The 15,761-nt window shown below is 38.5% G+C and overlaps 1 protein-coding gene across 1 annotated transcript in view; it reads left to right on the top strand.

Moving 5' to 3' along the window:
- The window catches only part of adamts13 (ADAM metallopeptidase with thrombospondin type 1 motif, 13), a 31,582-nt gene that overhangs the window by 11,100 nt on the left and 4,721 nt on the right, over positions 1 to 15,761 (top strand). Inside the window, exons 11-29 of the mRNA XM_081348220.1 lie at positions 174 to 278; positions 557 to 705; positions 999 to 1,062; positions 1,496 to 1,607; positions 1,686 to 1,834; positions 1,968 to 2,088; positions 2,186 to 2,266; positions 3,039 to 3,220; positions 3,347 to 3,497; positions 7,110 to 7,239; positions 8,699 to 8,878; positions 9,396 to 9,591; positions 10,697 to 10,802; positions 10,897 to 11,026; positions 11,113 to 11,301; positions 12,535 to 12,739; positions 13,527 to 13,887; positions 14,381 to 14,527; positions 14,618 to 14,794. Coding sequence (XP_081204346.1) covers positions 174 to 278; positions 557 to 705; positions 999 to 1,062; positions 1,496 to 1,607; positions 1,686 to 1,834; positions 1,968 to 2,088; positions 2,186 to 2,266; positions 3,039 to 3,220; positions 3,347 to 3,497; positions 7,110 to 7,239; positions 8,699 to 8,878; positions 9,396 to 9,591; positions 10,697 to 10,802; positions 10,897 to 11,026; positions 11,113 to 11,301; positions 12,535 to 12,739; positions 13,527 to 13,887; positions 14,381 to 14,527; positions 14,618 to 14,794 — 2,935 coding nt within the window. The remainder of the gene's footprint in view (positions 1 to 173; positions 279 to 556; positions 706 to 998; positions 1,063 to 1,495; positions 1,608 to 1,685; positions 1,835 to 1,967; positions 2,089 to 2,185; positions 2,267 to 3,038; positions 3,221 to 3,346; positions 3,498 to 7,109; positions 7,240 to 8,698; positions 8,879 to 9,395; positions 9,592 to 10,696; positions 10,803 to 10,896; positions 11,027 to 11,112; positions 11,302 to 12,534; positions 12,740 to 13,526; positions 13,888 to 14,380; positions 14,528 to 14,617; positions 14,795 to 15,761) is intronic.

Raw genomic sequence — 15,761 nt, forward strand, 5'->3', positions numbered from 1 at the left:
TTTTGATTTGACGAGCATAAGAGACTTTAAATTAAAAAAAATCTTTAAAACCTTTATAAGGGATTTGTATCACATTTTGATTGCAATTTTTACTTTGTCAATACATATCTCACCCGGACGTTCCGCTGAGGTTAATTGTGGTGATGTTTTGTTTTCTCTCTGGTGTCTTCAAGGCAAGCTGCCGTGTTCTGTCCTGCCATATCAACCCTCGTGACCGTAGCTCATGTACACGTCTCCTTGTTCCGCTCCTGGACGGGACAGAGTGTGGGCCTAGTCAGGTGACACACTGCTACAACCAACACTTATTTACATTGAATGAATATGCGTATACATCTTCATTATCCTTGCATTTTTTCATATTTTATGGAATATGTTTGAGATTACTAAAAAAAAATACCATTGTGTCCATACTGTATTAATATATTACATGCAGATTTAAAGATGGATTTTGATAACATTTTTAGAACACTTAAATTTACCTTTTTAAAAATTTTATACAACACAGAGCATGAAAAATACAGATCTGTGTTACTGTTCTCTTTCTGTGTGGCTTTAGTGGTGTTTTAAGGGTCGGTGTGTGTCTCCTACTTTGGGTTCCTCCATGATGGTTCACGGCTCATGGTCTTCATGGTCTGAATTCTCTCCCTGCTCACGAACATGCGGAGGAGGAATCATATATCGCAGGAGGCAGTGCAATAACCCCAGGTGCGAGAGTGAGAACATGACAGGGACAGCTGGTGTTAGAAATAAGAGCATATGGTTCAATAACAACTTCTCAGATACCACACCAATATAAACACCAGCTATAAACTAAACTAAACTAAACTAAACTAAACTAAACTAAACTAAAAAAAAACTAAATTTGGTGTGTAGTGGTATGCAGTATCCAACATGACAGTATTGTGAATGTGCATTCATTTATGCATGAGTTTTTGCTGTGGTTGTATATTAGATCCCACACTGATATATGTATTCAGAGTGATGTTTCTGTGTTTCAGGGCAGCCTTTGGTGGTTCTGTCTGTAAAGGACAGGACTTAGAAGCTGAACTTTGTAATCGGCAGGTAATAGCTACTGTTTACTTTGGGCCTCCGTAGGTCATGTTAAGGGTTACATCTATACATTGGCATGAGGCTGCAGTGATATCTGTGTGCTGGCCTGCATTTTGGTCTTTCTTTTTGTTTTATTCATTGCTAAATAGCATTTGTTCTTTCCATGTAGATGTGTGAGCATTGTTAAACAGGTTTCCTCTATTATTTTACTTAATTCTTTAATGATTTTCTAACACTTTACATTAATGTTGAAGTCGTTAACATTAGTTAGTGCAATGGAGCACTGCAAGGATGACAAAATTTTGTATGCCAACCTTGAAGTTAGCAAAATAAATGTTACTACTGTTTTAGTGCAAGACAGTTGAAGAAGTAACTTTAAATGACGTTACAAATGAAACCAAGTAAATTCATGGTGACATACCTGGCTTGCCGTTGTTTGTTACAGGCCTGTGAGTCGACTCAGCTGGAATTCATGTCTCAGCAGTGCTCAGCCACAGACCAGCAGCCTCTTTCAGTGTCAGTCTACACCTGGATACCTGCCGTCAGCTACACCTCAGGTCAACCTAGTAAAGGTCTTCCAGTTGAATTTGTCCTTTGTTGTTTTCTCTGTTCTAATGTCTTTCTCTCCCTTCCAGGTGATGCTCAGTGTAAACTGATGTGTCGCTCACGTGAGCAGGACTTCATGGTGAGTCGTGGGTCTCAGTTCATTGATGGGACACGGTGTGAAGCCGGTAACACTGTGCCACGTGGTTCCATTTCTGCCTGTTTGGGTGGAAAGTGCCAGGTAATGCCACACACATAACGCAAACAAAGTTTACTTTTTTTAAAACTGAAATATGTTTCTGTCCACTTTGACTTTCAAATTGGACAGTGAATGAATATTTAACAAGTATAATTTCTTCATATGGTTTACTTAGCTGTTTGGCTGTGATGGAGTAATGCATTCTGGGAAGTTGGAGGATGTGTGTGGGGTGTGTGGGGGCAATGGCTCCACCTGCCAGTTAATCTCAAACAGCTATTCAGGTGGAGAGGCTGGAGGTATGGTAGGGGTCATTTTCAGACATATCCATCATTTGTCCAGTTATTTGCTTTCCTATATGCACAATAACCTCTTTTTGTCTTTTGTCTTTTCAAGAGTATGTCACTTTCCTCACCCTTCCTATGAACGCCTCTCAGGTTCATGTGATTAACACAAAGCCCGTTTTTACACACCTTGGTGAGTATAGCTACGTTTACACAACAGCAGAATACAGTTGTGATTGTGAATCCTGTAAGAAGGGTTAAACATTGTTGTTTACACAGTTTGGTGTTGAAGTTGTATTGTATGATGGAATCTGAGTATCTGAGTGAATTAAATTTAGCTGGATATTTCATGATTAAATAGTTTAGAATTTTTTAGAAAGTTAGAAAAGGGGATTGACTTCATACACACTCCCATTCAAAGGTTTGGAGTTTTTGTTGTTTTTAGTTTTTTGCATTTTTAAAATATATATCTAATGTTCACCAAAGCTGCATTTATGTGTTCAAAAACACAGTATAATATTTTGAAACATTATTACAAATATTACAATTTACAATTTAGTGTCACATCCATGTTCCTTTAAACATGTCCTCTTTTATTTGGTGCTCAAGAAACATTTATTATCAACGTTAAAAACAAATGCTTAATATATTCATTGAAATATTTTTGTTCAGGATTCTTTGATGAATAAGAAAGGACAGACACAGAAATATTTTCTAATATTATATCTTTACTGTCACTTTTTGTTAAATTTAACGTGTTCTGTTGAATGTTGCTTTATTTATTTAGATTAACAAATGCTTAACAAATGTCTTTTAAAAAAAGGCCAATTTATATGTATCTATCTGTAAGTATTGTCTTTTTTCTGGCATTTGATACACTGATGCCTATAATACAGTATAATGTCCAACCAAATAATAAATACAGTTCAAAGACTACATGAAAGAAATGTCCCTCCTTCCCGCAGCGGTGTTATTAAATGATAAATATGTGGTGTCTGGAGATGGAAGCCCAGGGCTAAGCATCACATACCCCTCACCTCTGGAGAAGAGCCCCATAATTTATAGCCTCTACCTCGCACCTGACCACCAACCTCAAACTGAAGAGCTCACTATTTCTGGACCAGTCACAGACAAGATCCAAATACAGGTGTGCAGCATCTGAATTATCATCTTTCTTTGTTTCAGCACCTTCATTGTTAATGACTTTATTAATGTCAATGTTCAGTATTCATTGTTACTTGTAACAAAAACTGTTTATTTGCACATTTTTTAGGTGTTTCGGAAATATGGGCAAGAGTATGGAGACCTCACCAGTCCAAACATCACATACCAGTACTACTCATTTGATGCTGTTTCAGTGGAGAGAGCTGTTCAGGGCAGATGGTCCACTGTCATATCTACCTGCTCAGTAACCTGCGGTACAGGTAACGTCTTGGTTACTGTTGTAACCTCCATTCTCTGATGGAGGGAACAAAACTATGTGTGGATGTACTGACACTAGGGGTCGCACTTTGGAGCCCCAAACACCTCTGATACTTTGAGAAAAGGTCAATGAGAATTGGCGAGTGGAATTTGCTTACGCTACTCACCTGAGATATCCACTCATTCAAGTTTGTGCTGAGGAGCCGAGACAGTGTCCTGGCCATTTCAGCGAATAGTTCAGTGTTGTGGCAGGAGGGATACAACGTCTCGTTCCCTCCATCAGGGAACGAAGGTTACAACTGTAACCAAGACGTTCCTTATCTGTCAGTCACTTCGACGTTGTGTTGATGGACTGACACTAGGGGTCCCTAGGGAAAAAGCCACAACCAGCTGAACGGTGTTACGAGGTTTTGGAGGTGCAGATGTTGGCAAGCTACTGCGTGCCGGGTAACAAGTGCACTCGCAACATCCTAACCTTCCCATCGCCCCACATAAGCAACATCTTCCCCTGTACCACAAGGAACGTGCACTTCAGCCATTTCTTGAACTTTTCTCTTTTCTTCTTGTTTTTTTTTTAACTTACAGCTGTGCATACCAGAAATTATAGCACTGGGGAAAGCACTCTTTTTACTATTCGGAAAAAAGAATACTACGGAGATCACATCCTGCGCGAAGGGAGGTTAACATGTGGAGAATACATCAAATGGACATTCCGACCGGGAAGTGCCACACATTGGAAAAAGTCTCGATAGGTCCTACCTGATAAGGGAGGAGCTCTACAAACACAGTGACTGGTGGCCCAGCAAAGTTCTTCCCAGAGGAAGACACAGGTTTACCGTCAGGGAAACCGTACCATGGAAAATACATCATATTGGATTACGTCAGGAAATCACTACATATAAAGCACCTAGCACACAGGTTGACCTGAAAAGTACCATGAGTATGAATTCGGCTGCCTTAGGGTGCTGAAGGTTGGAAGGACGTTCAGGGTTCGTCAGCCAGTTCGTCTGAAGATTAGGTCATGTTTCCGTCCACTGCATCGTGATGTGCCACTATGGAGGCCACATACAGGAAGGAAAGTACCAACCTGACTGCGCATCTATATGGGTATTCACCTAAGGAAGAACACCAGTTCGCGAACAGACGCCACTTCAAGGCATAGAGCCGCCTCTTAGATGGAGCTCTGGCCTAAATGATGATAGTGACCGCTAGTAGTAATTCACTTAGGTCTTCCTTGTCCCGTCCAGTGGCCAGACATGGAGGTTCCAGAGGTGGAGGTTCCAGAGGTCTTAGCGCTGGTGCCAAAATGTGCCCCGAAGGTCCTTCCTCAGGGGATTTCGCCAGAGAGGAGCTGTCGTGAGGAGCGTGAGCACTGAAAACCAAGTCCTGGCTGGCCGATATGGCGCAACCAACAGGATCTTAATGGCTAAAGCATGTCAAATGCATTTCTGTGTTAACATCTTGAACAGGAGCTTGTGCAGGGCCCAATTCAAAACTCGAAGATCTAAGAGTGGTGGTAACCCGCCTCCTTTCTTACAATGAAGTAAGGGCTGCAAAACCCTTTTTTCACCTTGGCTGGAGGGACAGGCTCTATTGCATCCTTCGCCAAAAGAAGACTGGCGTGCACCTGGTGATCTTGATGAGCCTGCGTAACAGGTTGGGGAGTGCTAACCATGCATCCAAGCTCTGTATGAGTGGCACCAGAGAGACAGAGCTACTCTCATGTAGCTCTTTTAGTGCTTGGCCTGATGGACCTGCAGGATGGTCATGGCATGCAGGGCTGACACAGCCTGTCCAGCAGCACTGTAAGCCTTCGGCGTTGTGGAAGTAAACTTACAGGCTCTTGACGGGAGTCTGGGATGGTTCCACCAGGTAGCTGTGTTTTGTGGGCATAAATGCACTGCAATCGCAATTGCGGCGTGGCTGTGAGTCGCCCTCCGAGCCCAGATACCAATCATCTAGCTGCGAACACTCAGGACAGGGTGGAGAACTCCACTCTAGCCCGATGTTCGCAGTGGCCACACCCAAAGGTGGGAGTTCTGCAGAGTCCTCAGCATCAGAAGGCATAAGCTCGCTCTCCGATGCTGCAATCAACAGTTTGTCCTCATTCAGAGCCCCAAAATGAGAATGGTAGAAAGGCATCTTTAAAATGTAATGAAACCCTCTCTGTTTTAGCCTGGTAGTTCACCCCTCAGAGTTGAAAAATTCTCAAAAAATGGGTGTGTAAAGTAATGGGACTGTAGACGGTGGAAGAGGGGAGAAAACAACCAATTAAACACAGACCTGCATAAATGCAGAGAAGCGCTCAGAAACTGCTGATGTAGAATTGTGCCGGCAGCCAATCACACATTACGAAGGCATGCTTCTACCTCAGATTCAGTGAAGTTGCTTCGACTTTTCAACCTGGAAGAATGAAATTGCTCAGAAAACCCCCAAAATAACCCATTTCCACTTGTTGGTAAAATATATGAGCGCTTTTAGTGTTTTCAGTGATGTGCAGCCTGTACATATCTGTTCACATCTCAAAAAATATGTTTTGAAAGATGCCCTTCACCAGTGCTTTGCTCTTTTTGAGGAAAGCTTGCTCTTTTAATTGCTGAAGCGCCCAGGGGAGCTCTCATTACACTTATCTGTGTGTGGGGCGGAGAGACCGTAACATCAGCAAGTTGAGGTGAATGGAATGAGCATCTGTCTTCATTGACATCAACTCAACTCCGAAGAATAAATCTGAATGAGTGGATGCACAACATCTCCTTTTATACCCATATGTTCAGGGGAGTAGCGTATGAAAATTCCACTCGCCAATTCTCATTGGCCTTTTCTCAAAATAGTTTTTTGGGGCTCCTAAGTATGACAGTTAGTTGAGTACATGAACTCATCAACTCAACGTCTAAGTGACTGACAGGAAACACATGAGTAGTTACATTCTGGGCACACAAACATATTACATGTAACCAGTTTTGTTAACTTCATACATCTCAACTGAACAAATTATAACTAGGGCTGTGGGCTATTCTTGATAAAACTTTGTTTAGATTCTGTATTAATGATTTGTGCTCACAAACACAACAGAAGATGCAGAAACACAGTAAAAATACTTTTTTTGCAGAAACACAGTAAAAATACTTTTGTGCAACTATTTGAATGAACTGTTCTGTGAAATTTCTTTTAATGAGTCATACATTAGTTTTTTTGGAATCTTTTCCCCTAAATAACTATAATGTGTATCATTATTAATGATCTTATATAAATAGTTTTTTCTTAAATAAATTCTCTCTCTCTTTTTCTCTTCTCTCTCTCTCTCTCTCTCTCTCTCTCTCTCTCTCTCTCTATATATATATTATTTGTTACATAAAATGCATAAAATAATATATATATATATATATATATATATATATATATATATATATATATATATATATACAATTTTGACAAAAAATATGGATAATTTGGATAATGGATTGGATATTTACATTTGCAGTATATATGTATTTATATATCACCTTTATGCAATGAACCATATATTGTTTTAATAAAACTGTTTATGCTAAGTATATGTATAAACCATTTTTAAATATAATTTCTGTTTGAACTCATTGATATCTCTATGGTAGGCATCCAGAAAATCAGTCAGCACTGTGTAGATGTGGTCACATTCGAGCACCTGGAAGATAAGCTCTGTAGTTCATCCCCTCAAACACCAGATCTGCTGCAGCCCTGCTTTCTGCCAAACTGCCCACCCAGGTGCTTTTCAGTTTTCAGGTTCATAGTTATACCTCAGAGGAACAAGTGGCCATTCAAACATACTAGGAAATTTCATTCAAATTTCAAAGAATTGTTTTTATTTATCTTGACAAAAACCAAAAAGGAAACCACTCTGAACATGAACCACTTGCTGTAGACTTCAGCTGTGTCCCAATTCAGAGGCTGCAAAGGTCAGACCGAGCGTTGTCAAATGGGACGGTCTATCCTACAGAGGATTTTTCTTGTCGCCTAGCAACTGTGACATCTGCCGTTGACGAGCGTCAGTAACGTTTGTACTGGACTTTATTGAAAGTTATATTCAACTGTCTGAAAACAAAACAGTGTTCTCAACCTGTCTAAATATGTTAACTGTGGTCCATTTCTGTACATAATAAAGGCCTGTTTCACAGACAGGGCTTAGATTAAGCCAGGATTTGGCCTTAGTTCAATGAGGACATTTAAGTAGCTTTTATAAACGTGCCTTGCTGAAAAATAAACATTACTGGTGTGCATCTTGAGACAAAACAATAGATGAACATGTCTAAGATATGTCAGTGCAAGTTGCTTTTAGTTAAAACAGCCCAAACACTCATTTTAGGAACAGGCTTAAGCCTTGTCTGTGAAACCAGGGGAAAGTAACCGGGAGAAACTATATAAAACCGCATCTTAGTAAGAAATAAGTCAACATTTGAACCGCTGTAAAGTTTTATTTTATTTTAACATTGGTATTATTAGATATTCAGGTCAAAAATGATATGATCAAAAAGTAATTTTCAACTTTTTTAAAAAAGTTATACAATATTCAACTAATTTTTTAAGTTAATTTAATGTAATTTAAGTTGAAATGACTTAAACTTCCAAGTTGATTGTACTTAAAAATTTAAGGCAGAAACTTTTTTTTTACAGTGTTGAAACTCAGTACTATTATATGTATTCTATATACTCAATAATATTTAAAAGTGTAATCCGAAAATTTCTTTTTTTTTTATCCTGTCGTCACCTGCACACAATGAAGTTTGGCCTAGGCTAGGCCGCGAAGGATCTATCTGTTGTATCCTTCATTGGAAACGATGGACACATTTCGAAGCCAGATTTGAAGGAGCCTTCAAATAGGGACAGCCTTTGTCGCGCTGCTGTAATGCAGTCAGCCTTCGAATGTGGCCTTCGAAGGATGAGGCCTCTGAATTTTGGGATGCGGCATTTGTTTGGCCATACCTGTGAAAACCCACATTTATTTTTCAAAACGTACTTAGGATTGTTGTGTTATTGCCCACAACAATGCAATCTGTGAGAAGGCTGCAATTGTGAAGAAATTACAGTGTTTCCAACAATCAACATTTCATTTTAAATTACATTTATAACATTAAAGTGTGAACTTGAAAGACAAACGTAAGGGCTGAAAGTGTAATTTTGGGCAGGGTCTTTGAATACAGGAGTTTAATTTGTGTATCTGTTGTAGCTGGGAGTTAGGTGAGTTTGGACCCTGCAGCGCCCCCTGTGGAGTGGGCGAGCGAGTGCGCTCTGTGACGTGTTTTCAGAAACAGGGTACGTTGAAAGTGGAGCTGCCTGACTCTGACTGTACGCTTGACTCTAAACCACCAACAACTGAAACCTGCAACTCCCAAATCTGTCCTGCCAGGTAATGTGCCAAAGTGTGCAAGTCTGAAATTAATTAGCAAGTTAGGAGTCCAGTACCAGATTACAGAGATTACAAAGATAAAAAATGTAATGCACAGAGAAATCATTCAATATGAGACAAGAAAATGTATTAAGACAATATTGGGCAAAGTTATTATAATTAGCTAAAACTAAACCATAAAAAAAACATTTTCATTATTTGAAATAAAATAAACATTAACTGAAATAAAATAAAAAACTAATTTTATTGCAATTAGTTGCCAAAGTTTAAGTTGAAGAATTAAAATAACTACTAGAAAAAAACAAACCTTAATCAAAACCGTATTGAAATGTCCAAAACTATAATAGTATATCAATAATACTAAAATAACGCTGGTATTGGGACAATTTAGATTTAATGTTCACCTTAACATGTGACGTGATATGATGTAATGAGAACTGTTTACAATAGTTCGGAGTTTGTATTGAGTCATTCTGGCAGTTGCGTGTGTATATTCATATGTATGTGTGTGTTGTAGATGGCAGGTGTCTGAGCCTGGTGAGTGCTTGGCTGTGTGTGGACCCGGGGAGGCCCAGAGAACGGTGTCGTGTGTCCGCTCCCATCATGGATCTGATTCTGAGGTTGACCAAAATTTGTGTTCTGAACCCAAACCCCCAGAACACGTTCGCTGTGTGGTGGACGTTTGTCCTGTTGGCTGGGATAGCCAAAAAGAGGTATAGTGTTATAGCTTGTATCATTTGACATCAAGTTATAATTAAGCAGTATTACACAAGCAAGTACTGCTGTACTGAGTATCGGCACGATTGCAAGTGATATTGCAGTTATTTACTTAGTTAAGTTAATATTATCAATATCCTACGCAATTTAACGAGTCAATATCAAGGAACTTATGTGTAAAACAAATGGCCAATTAGTTTGTATATTTTTCTTTGCCAAGAAACATTGTTTTAAAAGAAATCAAAGCATTAAGCTTTGCATGTCACCAAGCAACACATGGACTGGAACAGCTGTGAGTGGAGCAGCAGCAATTTGTCAGTCTACTACTGTACATTTCAGGTTTTCTACATCCTGCTCTTCACTATCTGGTGAGAGAAATGCTGCTCAGAATATTTCAGCTTTCAAAAAAAAAAAAAAAAAAAAACGTGCAGTCTTCGCTCCTTGCAAAATCACACAAATCTGCTCCGTATTCAAACAAGTTACATTCCAAACAATGAAGCATCTCTCTGTTACTCTAAATATCACCTGAAACGCCACTTAGCCAATCAGATTAGAACTAAGTTTTGTATAACAATGTATATCTAGTAAATAAAATGTATACAAATATTGATAGAATATTATATCATATTTACACTACTAAACTACTGGACAGTTACGTCACAAAAGATTTATATTTCAAATAAATGCTGTTCTTTTGAACTTTCCATTCATCAGAAATTCTTAAAAAAAGATAAAAACTTATCGTTTTCACAAAAATATTAAGCAGCACAGCTGTTTTCAACAGTGATAATAATAAGGAATGTTTCTTGAGCACCTAATCAGCAAATTAGAATGATTTCTGAAGGATCATGTGACATTGGATTCATATGACATGAAAATTCAGCTTTGTCATCACAGGAATATATATTACATTTTAAAATATATATTAAAACAGAACAGTTATTTTAAATTGTAATAATATTTCACAATATTTCTGTTTTTTATTTTTATTAAATATTTATGGATTTGATGAACATAAGAGACTTTTAAAAACAAAACAAAAATCCTACCAACCTGTGTATGTTGAACATGATATGTGATCTGTTCTGAAATGTCTTCAAGACTGAGCTGACCCGTACAGATTCCCGTGTAATGCCCCGTTCCACAATGGTTCCAGTTTATATTTGGAGTCCTGTGATTGGCCAGTGCTCCAAAACCTGTGGCAACGGTAAATGAGACAACTGAATGCACATGCTGAAATTAGGACAAAACTCATTTGGGATTATGTGTGCATAATTGTGCATGCTTACTTATTTACGCAGGATCTCAGCAGGTTTGGTTCTCCTGTGTGGATCACCAATCCCGTCTAGAAGTCCCAGAGTTCCTTTGCGATCGTTCCAGTAAACCAGAGCTGTACACCCAACCCTGTAGCCTATCAAAATGTCCTGCTGTGTAAGCATTGCTTAAACTCTACTTTTGGTTTCTAGACTTTTTTTTATACAATCACACATGATGAGCACTGTGTCTTTCTCTATCAGTTGGCGTTACATACAGGGACCGTGCAGTGTGTCTTGTGGAGGTGGTTTGGCAAAGAGAGTCCTGTACTGTTCCCAGAGGGTGGAGGGAGGAGTCGGAAACAGGGATTTGGTGGTGGGAGAGTCTTCTTGTCAGTCTGTGCCCAGACCTTCAGAGGTAGTGGAGTGTAATACTGAAATCTGTCCAGCCAGGTAAACCACTACAGACTGCTGTACACACCTCATATCTTCTGAACATATGAAGAGACAGACCGTTCTGACTTCTTGTTTATACACATTACAACTAGTCTAGACTGCCAAAAACACTGAGGAGGGGATATTTGAACGAGAATGTCATCATTGACATTTTAATGTAGAAATTTAGACAATGTAGAAATACAGTGTAATCACATAAAATGAACGGTAAAAATACAGAAAAAAACCTAACGGGGCCTGTAAAGTGTATAAATGAATCCAGTTTTGAATATTGTTGTGCCGCACAAACTAGGAGTGGCAATATATTAAAATAATAAAATGAAATAATAACAGATTAAAAAATTTCACTCTTTATAATCTATGAGTTTACATGACTTTCCAGTCGTTCGTGATCAGGTGTTTTTATTTTATTTTACCCGAAAATAGTAAATTATTAGTAAATTTTTATTAGCAGTCAATTATCTAAATAATTTACAAATATTACACAAAATATGTTAGAGCTTCACATAATTAGAAAAAAAAAAGTAATTTTAAGAATTTCCATGACTTTTCTAGGTTTAAATAAGATTTTCAAATTAAAATAAGAAATAAGTCAGTTAATTTCTATCTTGATTGTTAGCTGTTTTAGCTGCATTTGTTTTATTTTAAATAATTAAAATGAAAGGATGCTGAGTCCTCCGACCCCATGTTTGAGAACCAAAAGCCTATGCAGTCCTTGTCCATTTTTGTTCATTTATGACACTTTTGAACATTAAACATATTTGGTACTATGTCAGGTCCAGTTTTATTATAATATCATTAACATCGTTTTTGTTAATATTTTGAATGAGATTTTATTTTTATATTTTGTTTTTCATTTTAGTTAAAGTTTTAGTTTAATTTTCGTTTTAACTTTCGTTTTCGTTTTTTTTTTTTTTTTTTTGTCTATATAGTTTTATTGCATCTTTGTCTTTAGTTTGTTTATTTAGTTTTACTGATTTTAGTCAATTTTATTTCAGCTATAGTAACAAGGCAACATTTCTCATTTCATTTAGTTTGTCTTTTTATATTTTATTTTATTTCAGTTAAATTGTATTTTATTTCAATTAATGAAAAAGCTTATGGTTTTTGTTTTAGTTAATAATATCCATGGTTGGGTCACCACTTATTGCTCAATGCCTATTGTATTGAAGCAAAACCAGTTGATTTTTTATATTATTATAAGGAGTAATTCATGAAATGATTCTGTAGGTGGCAGGTGGGACAGCAGGGCGACTGTTCGGTGTCTTGCGGGATGGGCGTAGCTGTGAGGAGAGTGCAGTGTGTTCAGTATGAGAGGGGTGTAGAGAGGATCGTGGAGGAGGAGCAGTGTGAGTCAGGAAACAAGCCTCCTGTCACTGCACCATGCTTCACTCAAGTCTGTTCTTTCCACTGGGATGTGCACAAGTGGAGTGAGGTAATGTGCCAACACATCTATCATCCAAACTACATATTCTAAGGGCCCTATTTTAACGATCTAAGCACATGGTCTAAAGCGCACGGTGCTAGTGCACTTAGGTCGTGTCCGAATCCACTTTTGCTGGTTTAACAACGGGAAAAATGGTCGGTGCGCCAGGCGCATGGTTCAAAAGGGTTGCCCCTATTCTCTTAATGAGTAATGTGTGTGTTTTGGGCATAACGTTCAATAAACCAATCAGAGTCTCAACTCCCATTCCCTTTAAAAGCCAGTTGCGCTTGCGCCATGGCGGATTTGCTATTTACATGGTGGAATTTGCAAGCGAAAAAACTGAACGCTTCTCTAGCGAGGAAATGGAACTGCTTGTGCGCGAGGTTAAAACTATCTATGGGGCAAAGTGTACGCACGTTGTGGACCCGCCTATAGGTGCATATTAATGTGCTCTTTAAATAACAAAAAATCTGGCTATTTCAGTTGCCTCAAAATAGAGGAACACGCCAACAATGAGCCCGAACACACCTTGTTTTCAGATCAACAGCCTATGGGCGCACAAATGCATTTGCTATTTAAAAACAAGGTGGCACAGGACGTGAAAATGATAACTGCGTCGGGCTGAAACTAGCAGAAAACACTTGCGTCGTGCATGGCGCTGCATTGCGCCGGGTGTATGATAGGGCCCTAACAATGCACAGCCAAAGTCCCATTTTATGGATTTAGAGTTTGGATATTATAGAATAATCTTGTAAATATAAACCATCACTCATTTTCCTTCTGCTTTTTAATGTAGTGTTCTGTCTCATGTGGTTATGGGATCCAGTCTCGGACCGTGTCCTGTACAGGCCCATCCAGTCCTCTTCCTGTTAGTCCCTTTCTTTGCCTCCACTTGCCAAAACCCATCACCATCCAGGCCTGCTATAGCCCTGACTGTTCCTCAGCCCATACCTTCACAACAGAGCCCAAAGGCACTCACATCCAATCAGAGCACCAGAGAGGAGATGGGACGTGGGGGACTCCAAGAGTGCGTACGAGAACCACAATAGGTCCAGCTGTCAGAATTAAGAAGATGAAGAAGAGTTCTTCAGCTATTGTACCTACGGTGGACTTGATGGAAAGCACCATGAGCACGCCAACAGAACCACCACAGACCAGTTAGGTGGCAAGTGTCTATAGCTCCATATAAGACTGTCAGTCTTGATAACAATCTCAGTGTCTAAAGGGCCATATTGTACAATTCTTTGTTATATTTCTTCTTGAAATTCCTAAAGTCTGGAATATTTGTATTGGTTACATTGAGTTTTAAGGCAACATTGTCAGTGTAATTACACAAATAAGTACTGAGAAATATTAATTAACTACATGTACTTACTATACGGTCAAGGGTTGGTTTAGGGTTAGTTGTAATTACATATATATATATTGGGACCTAAAACTGTTTACAGTAAATTCAGACAAATATATACAAGTTTACATTTATATATTCAGAATTGTAATTTTATATTCAGAATTTATACATTTGTATTAAGACTATTTATATTTATATATTTCCTGTTTGGCTCTTTAATTTTGTGGATTGTTATATGAATAGACTGAGGGAAAGATTAAAAAAAGCTGTGAGTAATAAAACATCTAATCTGGTTTCAGGTTTCTGTGGGCAACTTCTCCTTCAAGACTCAGGAACTATTGATCTACGCAATGTCACTCAGACAAGGTGTATATTTGCTATTGGCCGACCTCTTGATGAGGTTATTCAAATCAAAATAGTATCCAGCACTCTTAACTGCCAGCAAAGTAAGTACTGAGCTTAAATTGCGTTCAGACATGGGAATCTGATGCAGTACTAGTATGGTGAATTTTGTGTATTTTTGTGTATATTTTCAGGGGAGAATATCGCCCTGTATGATAGACTCATCCTGATGCGCCTCTGCGAGAGGACGACTGGTAAAACGCTGAAATCACGATCAAATGTTCTTTTGGTGCGTCAGAGCCGCCTGATCCCTGGCAATGGAGTGGTACTATTTTATCAGAGTGTAAAAAACAAAAAAAGCCCTCATGGAGGTGAGTTATTACAAACACAGCATATTTGAGTAATTATGTTCATATATTCATCAAATGTAATATAGATGTTATTGTAAAAAGTACATCCAAAAATTCTGTCATCATTTACTCTCATGTCATACCAAATCTGACTTCCATTTTTCTCTGGCACTTATAAGGAGGTACAAATAAATGCTGTTCTTATGAACTTTCTATTCAGCTGTTATCGGGGGTCCACTGAAGGCGAGTAGAGATGCCAACCCAAGTGCAGTTTTACTGAAAAATGATAAACGTGATACAAAATTAAACAGAACTAAAACATGACAAAAACAGCGGCTTAACAAAACTCACCAACAGTGGGTTACAAAGACAAAGCTAGATGAGGAACAATGGAGACATGAGGGCTATATACTGTATACACACACAAGGACTAATGAAATACAACACACCTGAAAGCCATCAAACAATGAACCAATCAGAAAAACACATGAAGCAAAGGAAGCACTTGACAAGATGACATATGAGGGGCAAGGGAATCACATGACATGACAGGAAACATCATGGCTGCATCCAAAAACTTAGGCAGCTGACTTGTTGCCTTATCAGGCAATGACTTTGCAGGCAGCATTTGCACACGAAGGTACCTCACGAAACTGATTTCAGACAGACTTCTAAGGCAGCGTAACAGTTTAATGATCTACAGCAAAATAGAGAGAGTTTGGTGAAAACTAAGCAAATATTTAATTACTGCAATAGTACTGTTTTTGCTAGAAAGGACATCAAAAGTGGAAACCGTTGGTCAAAAACGTACATTTACACACAAACTGACCACCAAACCCAACTTTCAGACGCCATCCTTATTTCTTATTGTGGGATATCAAAGGCAGCAAAGGATACATCTATCCTGCCTTCAAAAATCGATCAGATGAAGGTATCTCAGGGGACAGGAAGTGAAGCTAACTTTGAAATCGGATGTGCCTTGATGTCT

This window comes from Scardinius erythrophthalmus (assembly GCF_964197995.2).
Source record: "Scardinius erythrophthalmus genome assembly, chromosome: 20".
Classification (NCBI taxonomy): domain Eukaryota; kingdom Metazoa; phylum Chordata; class Actinopteri; order Cypriniformes; family Leuciscidae; genus Scardinius; species Scardinius erythrophthalmus.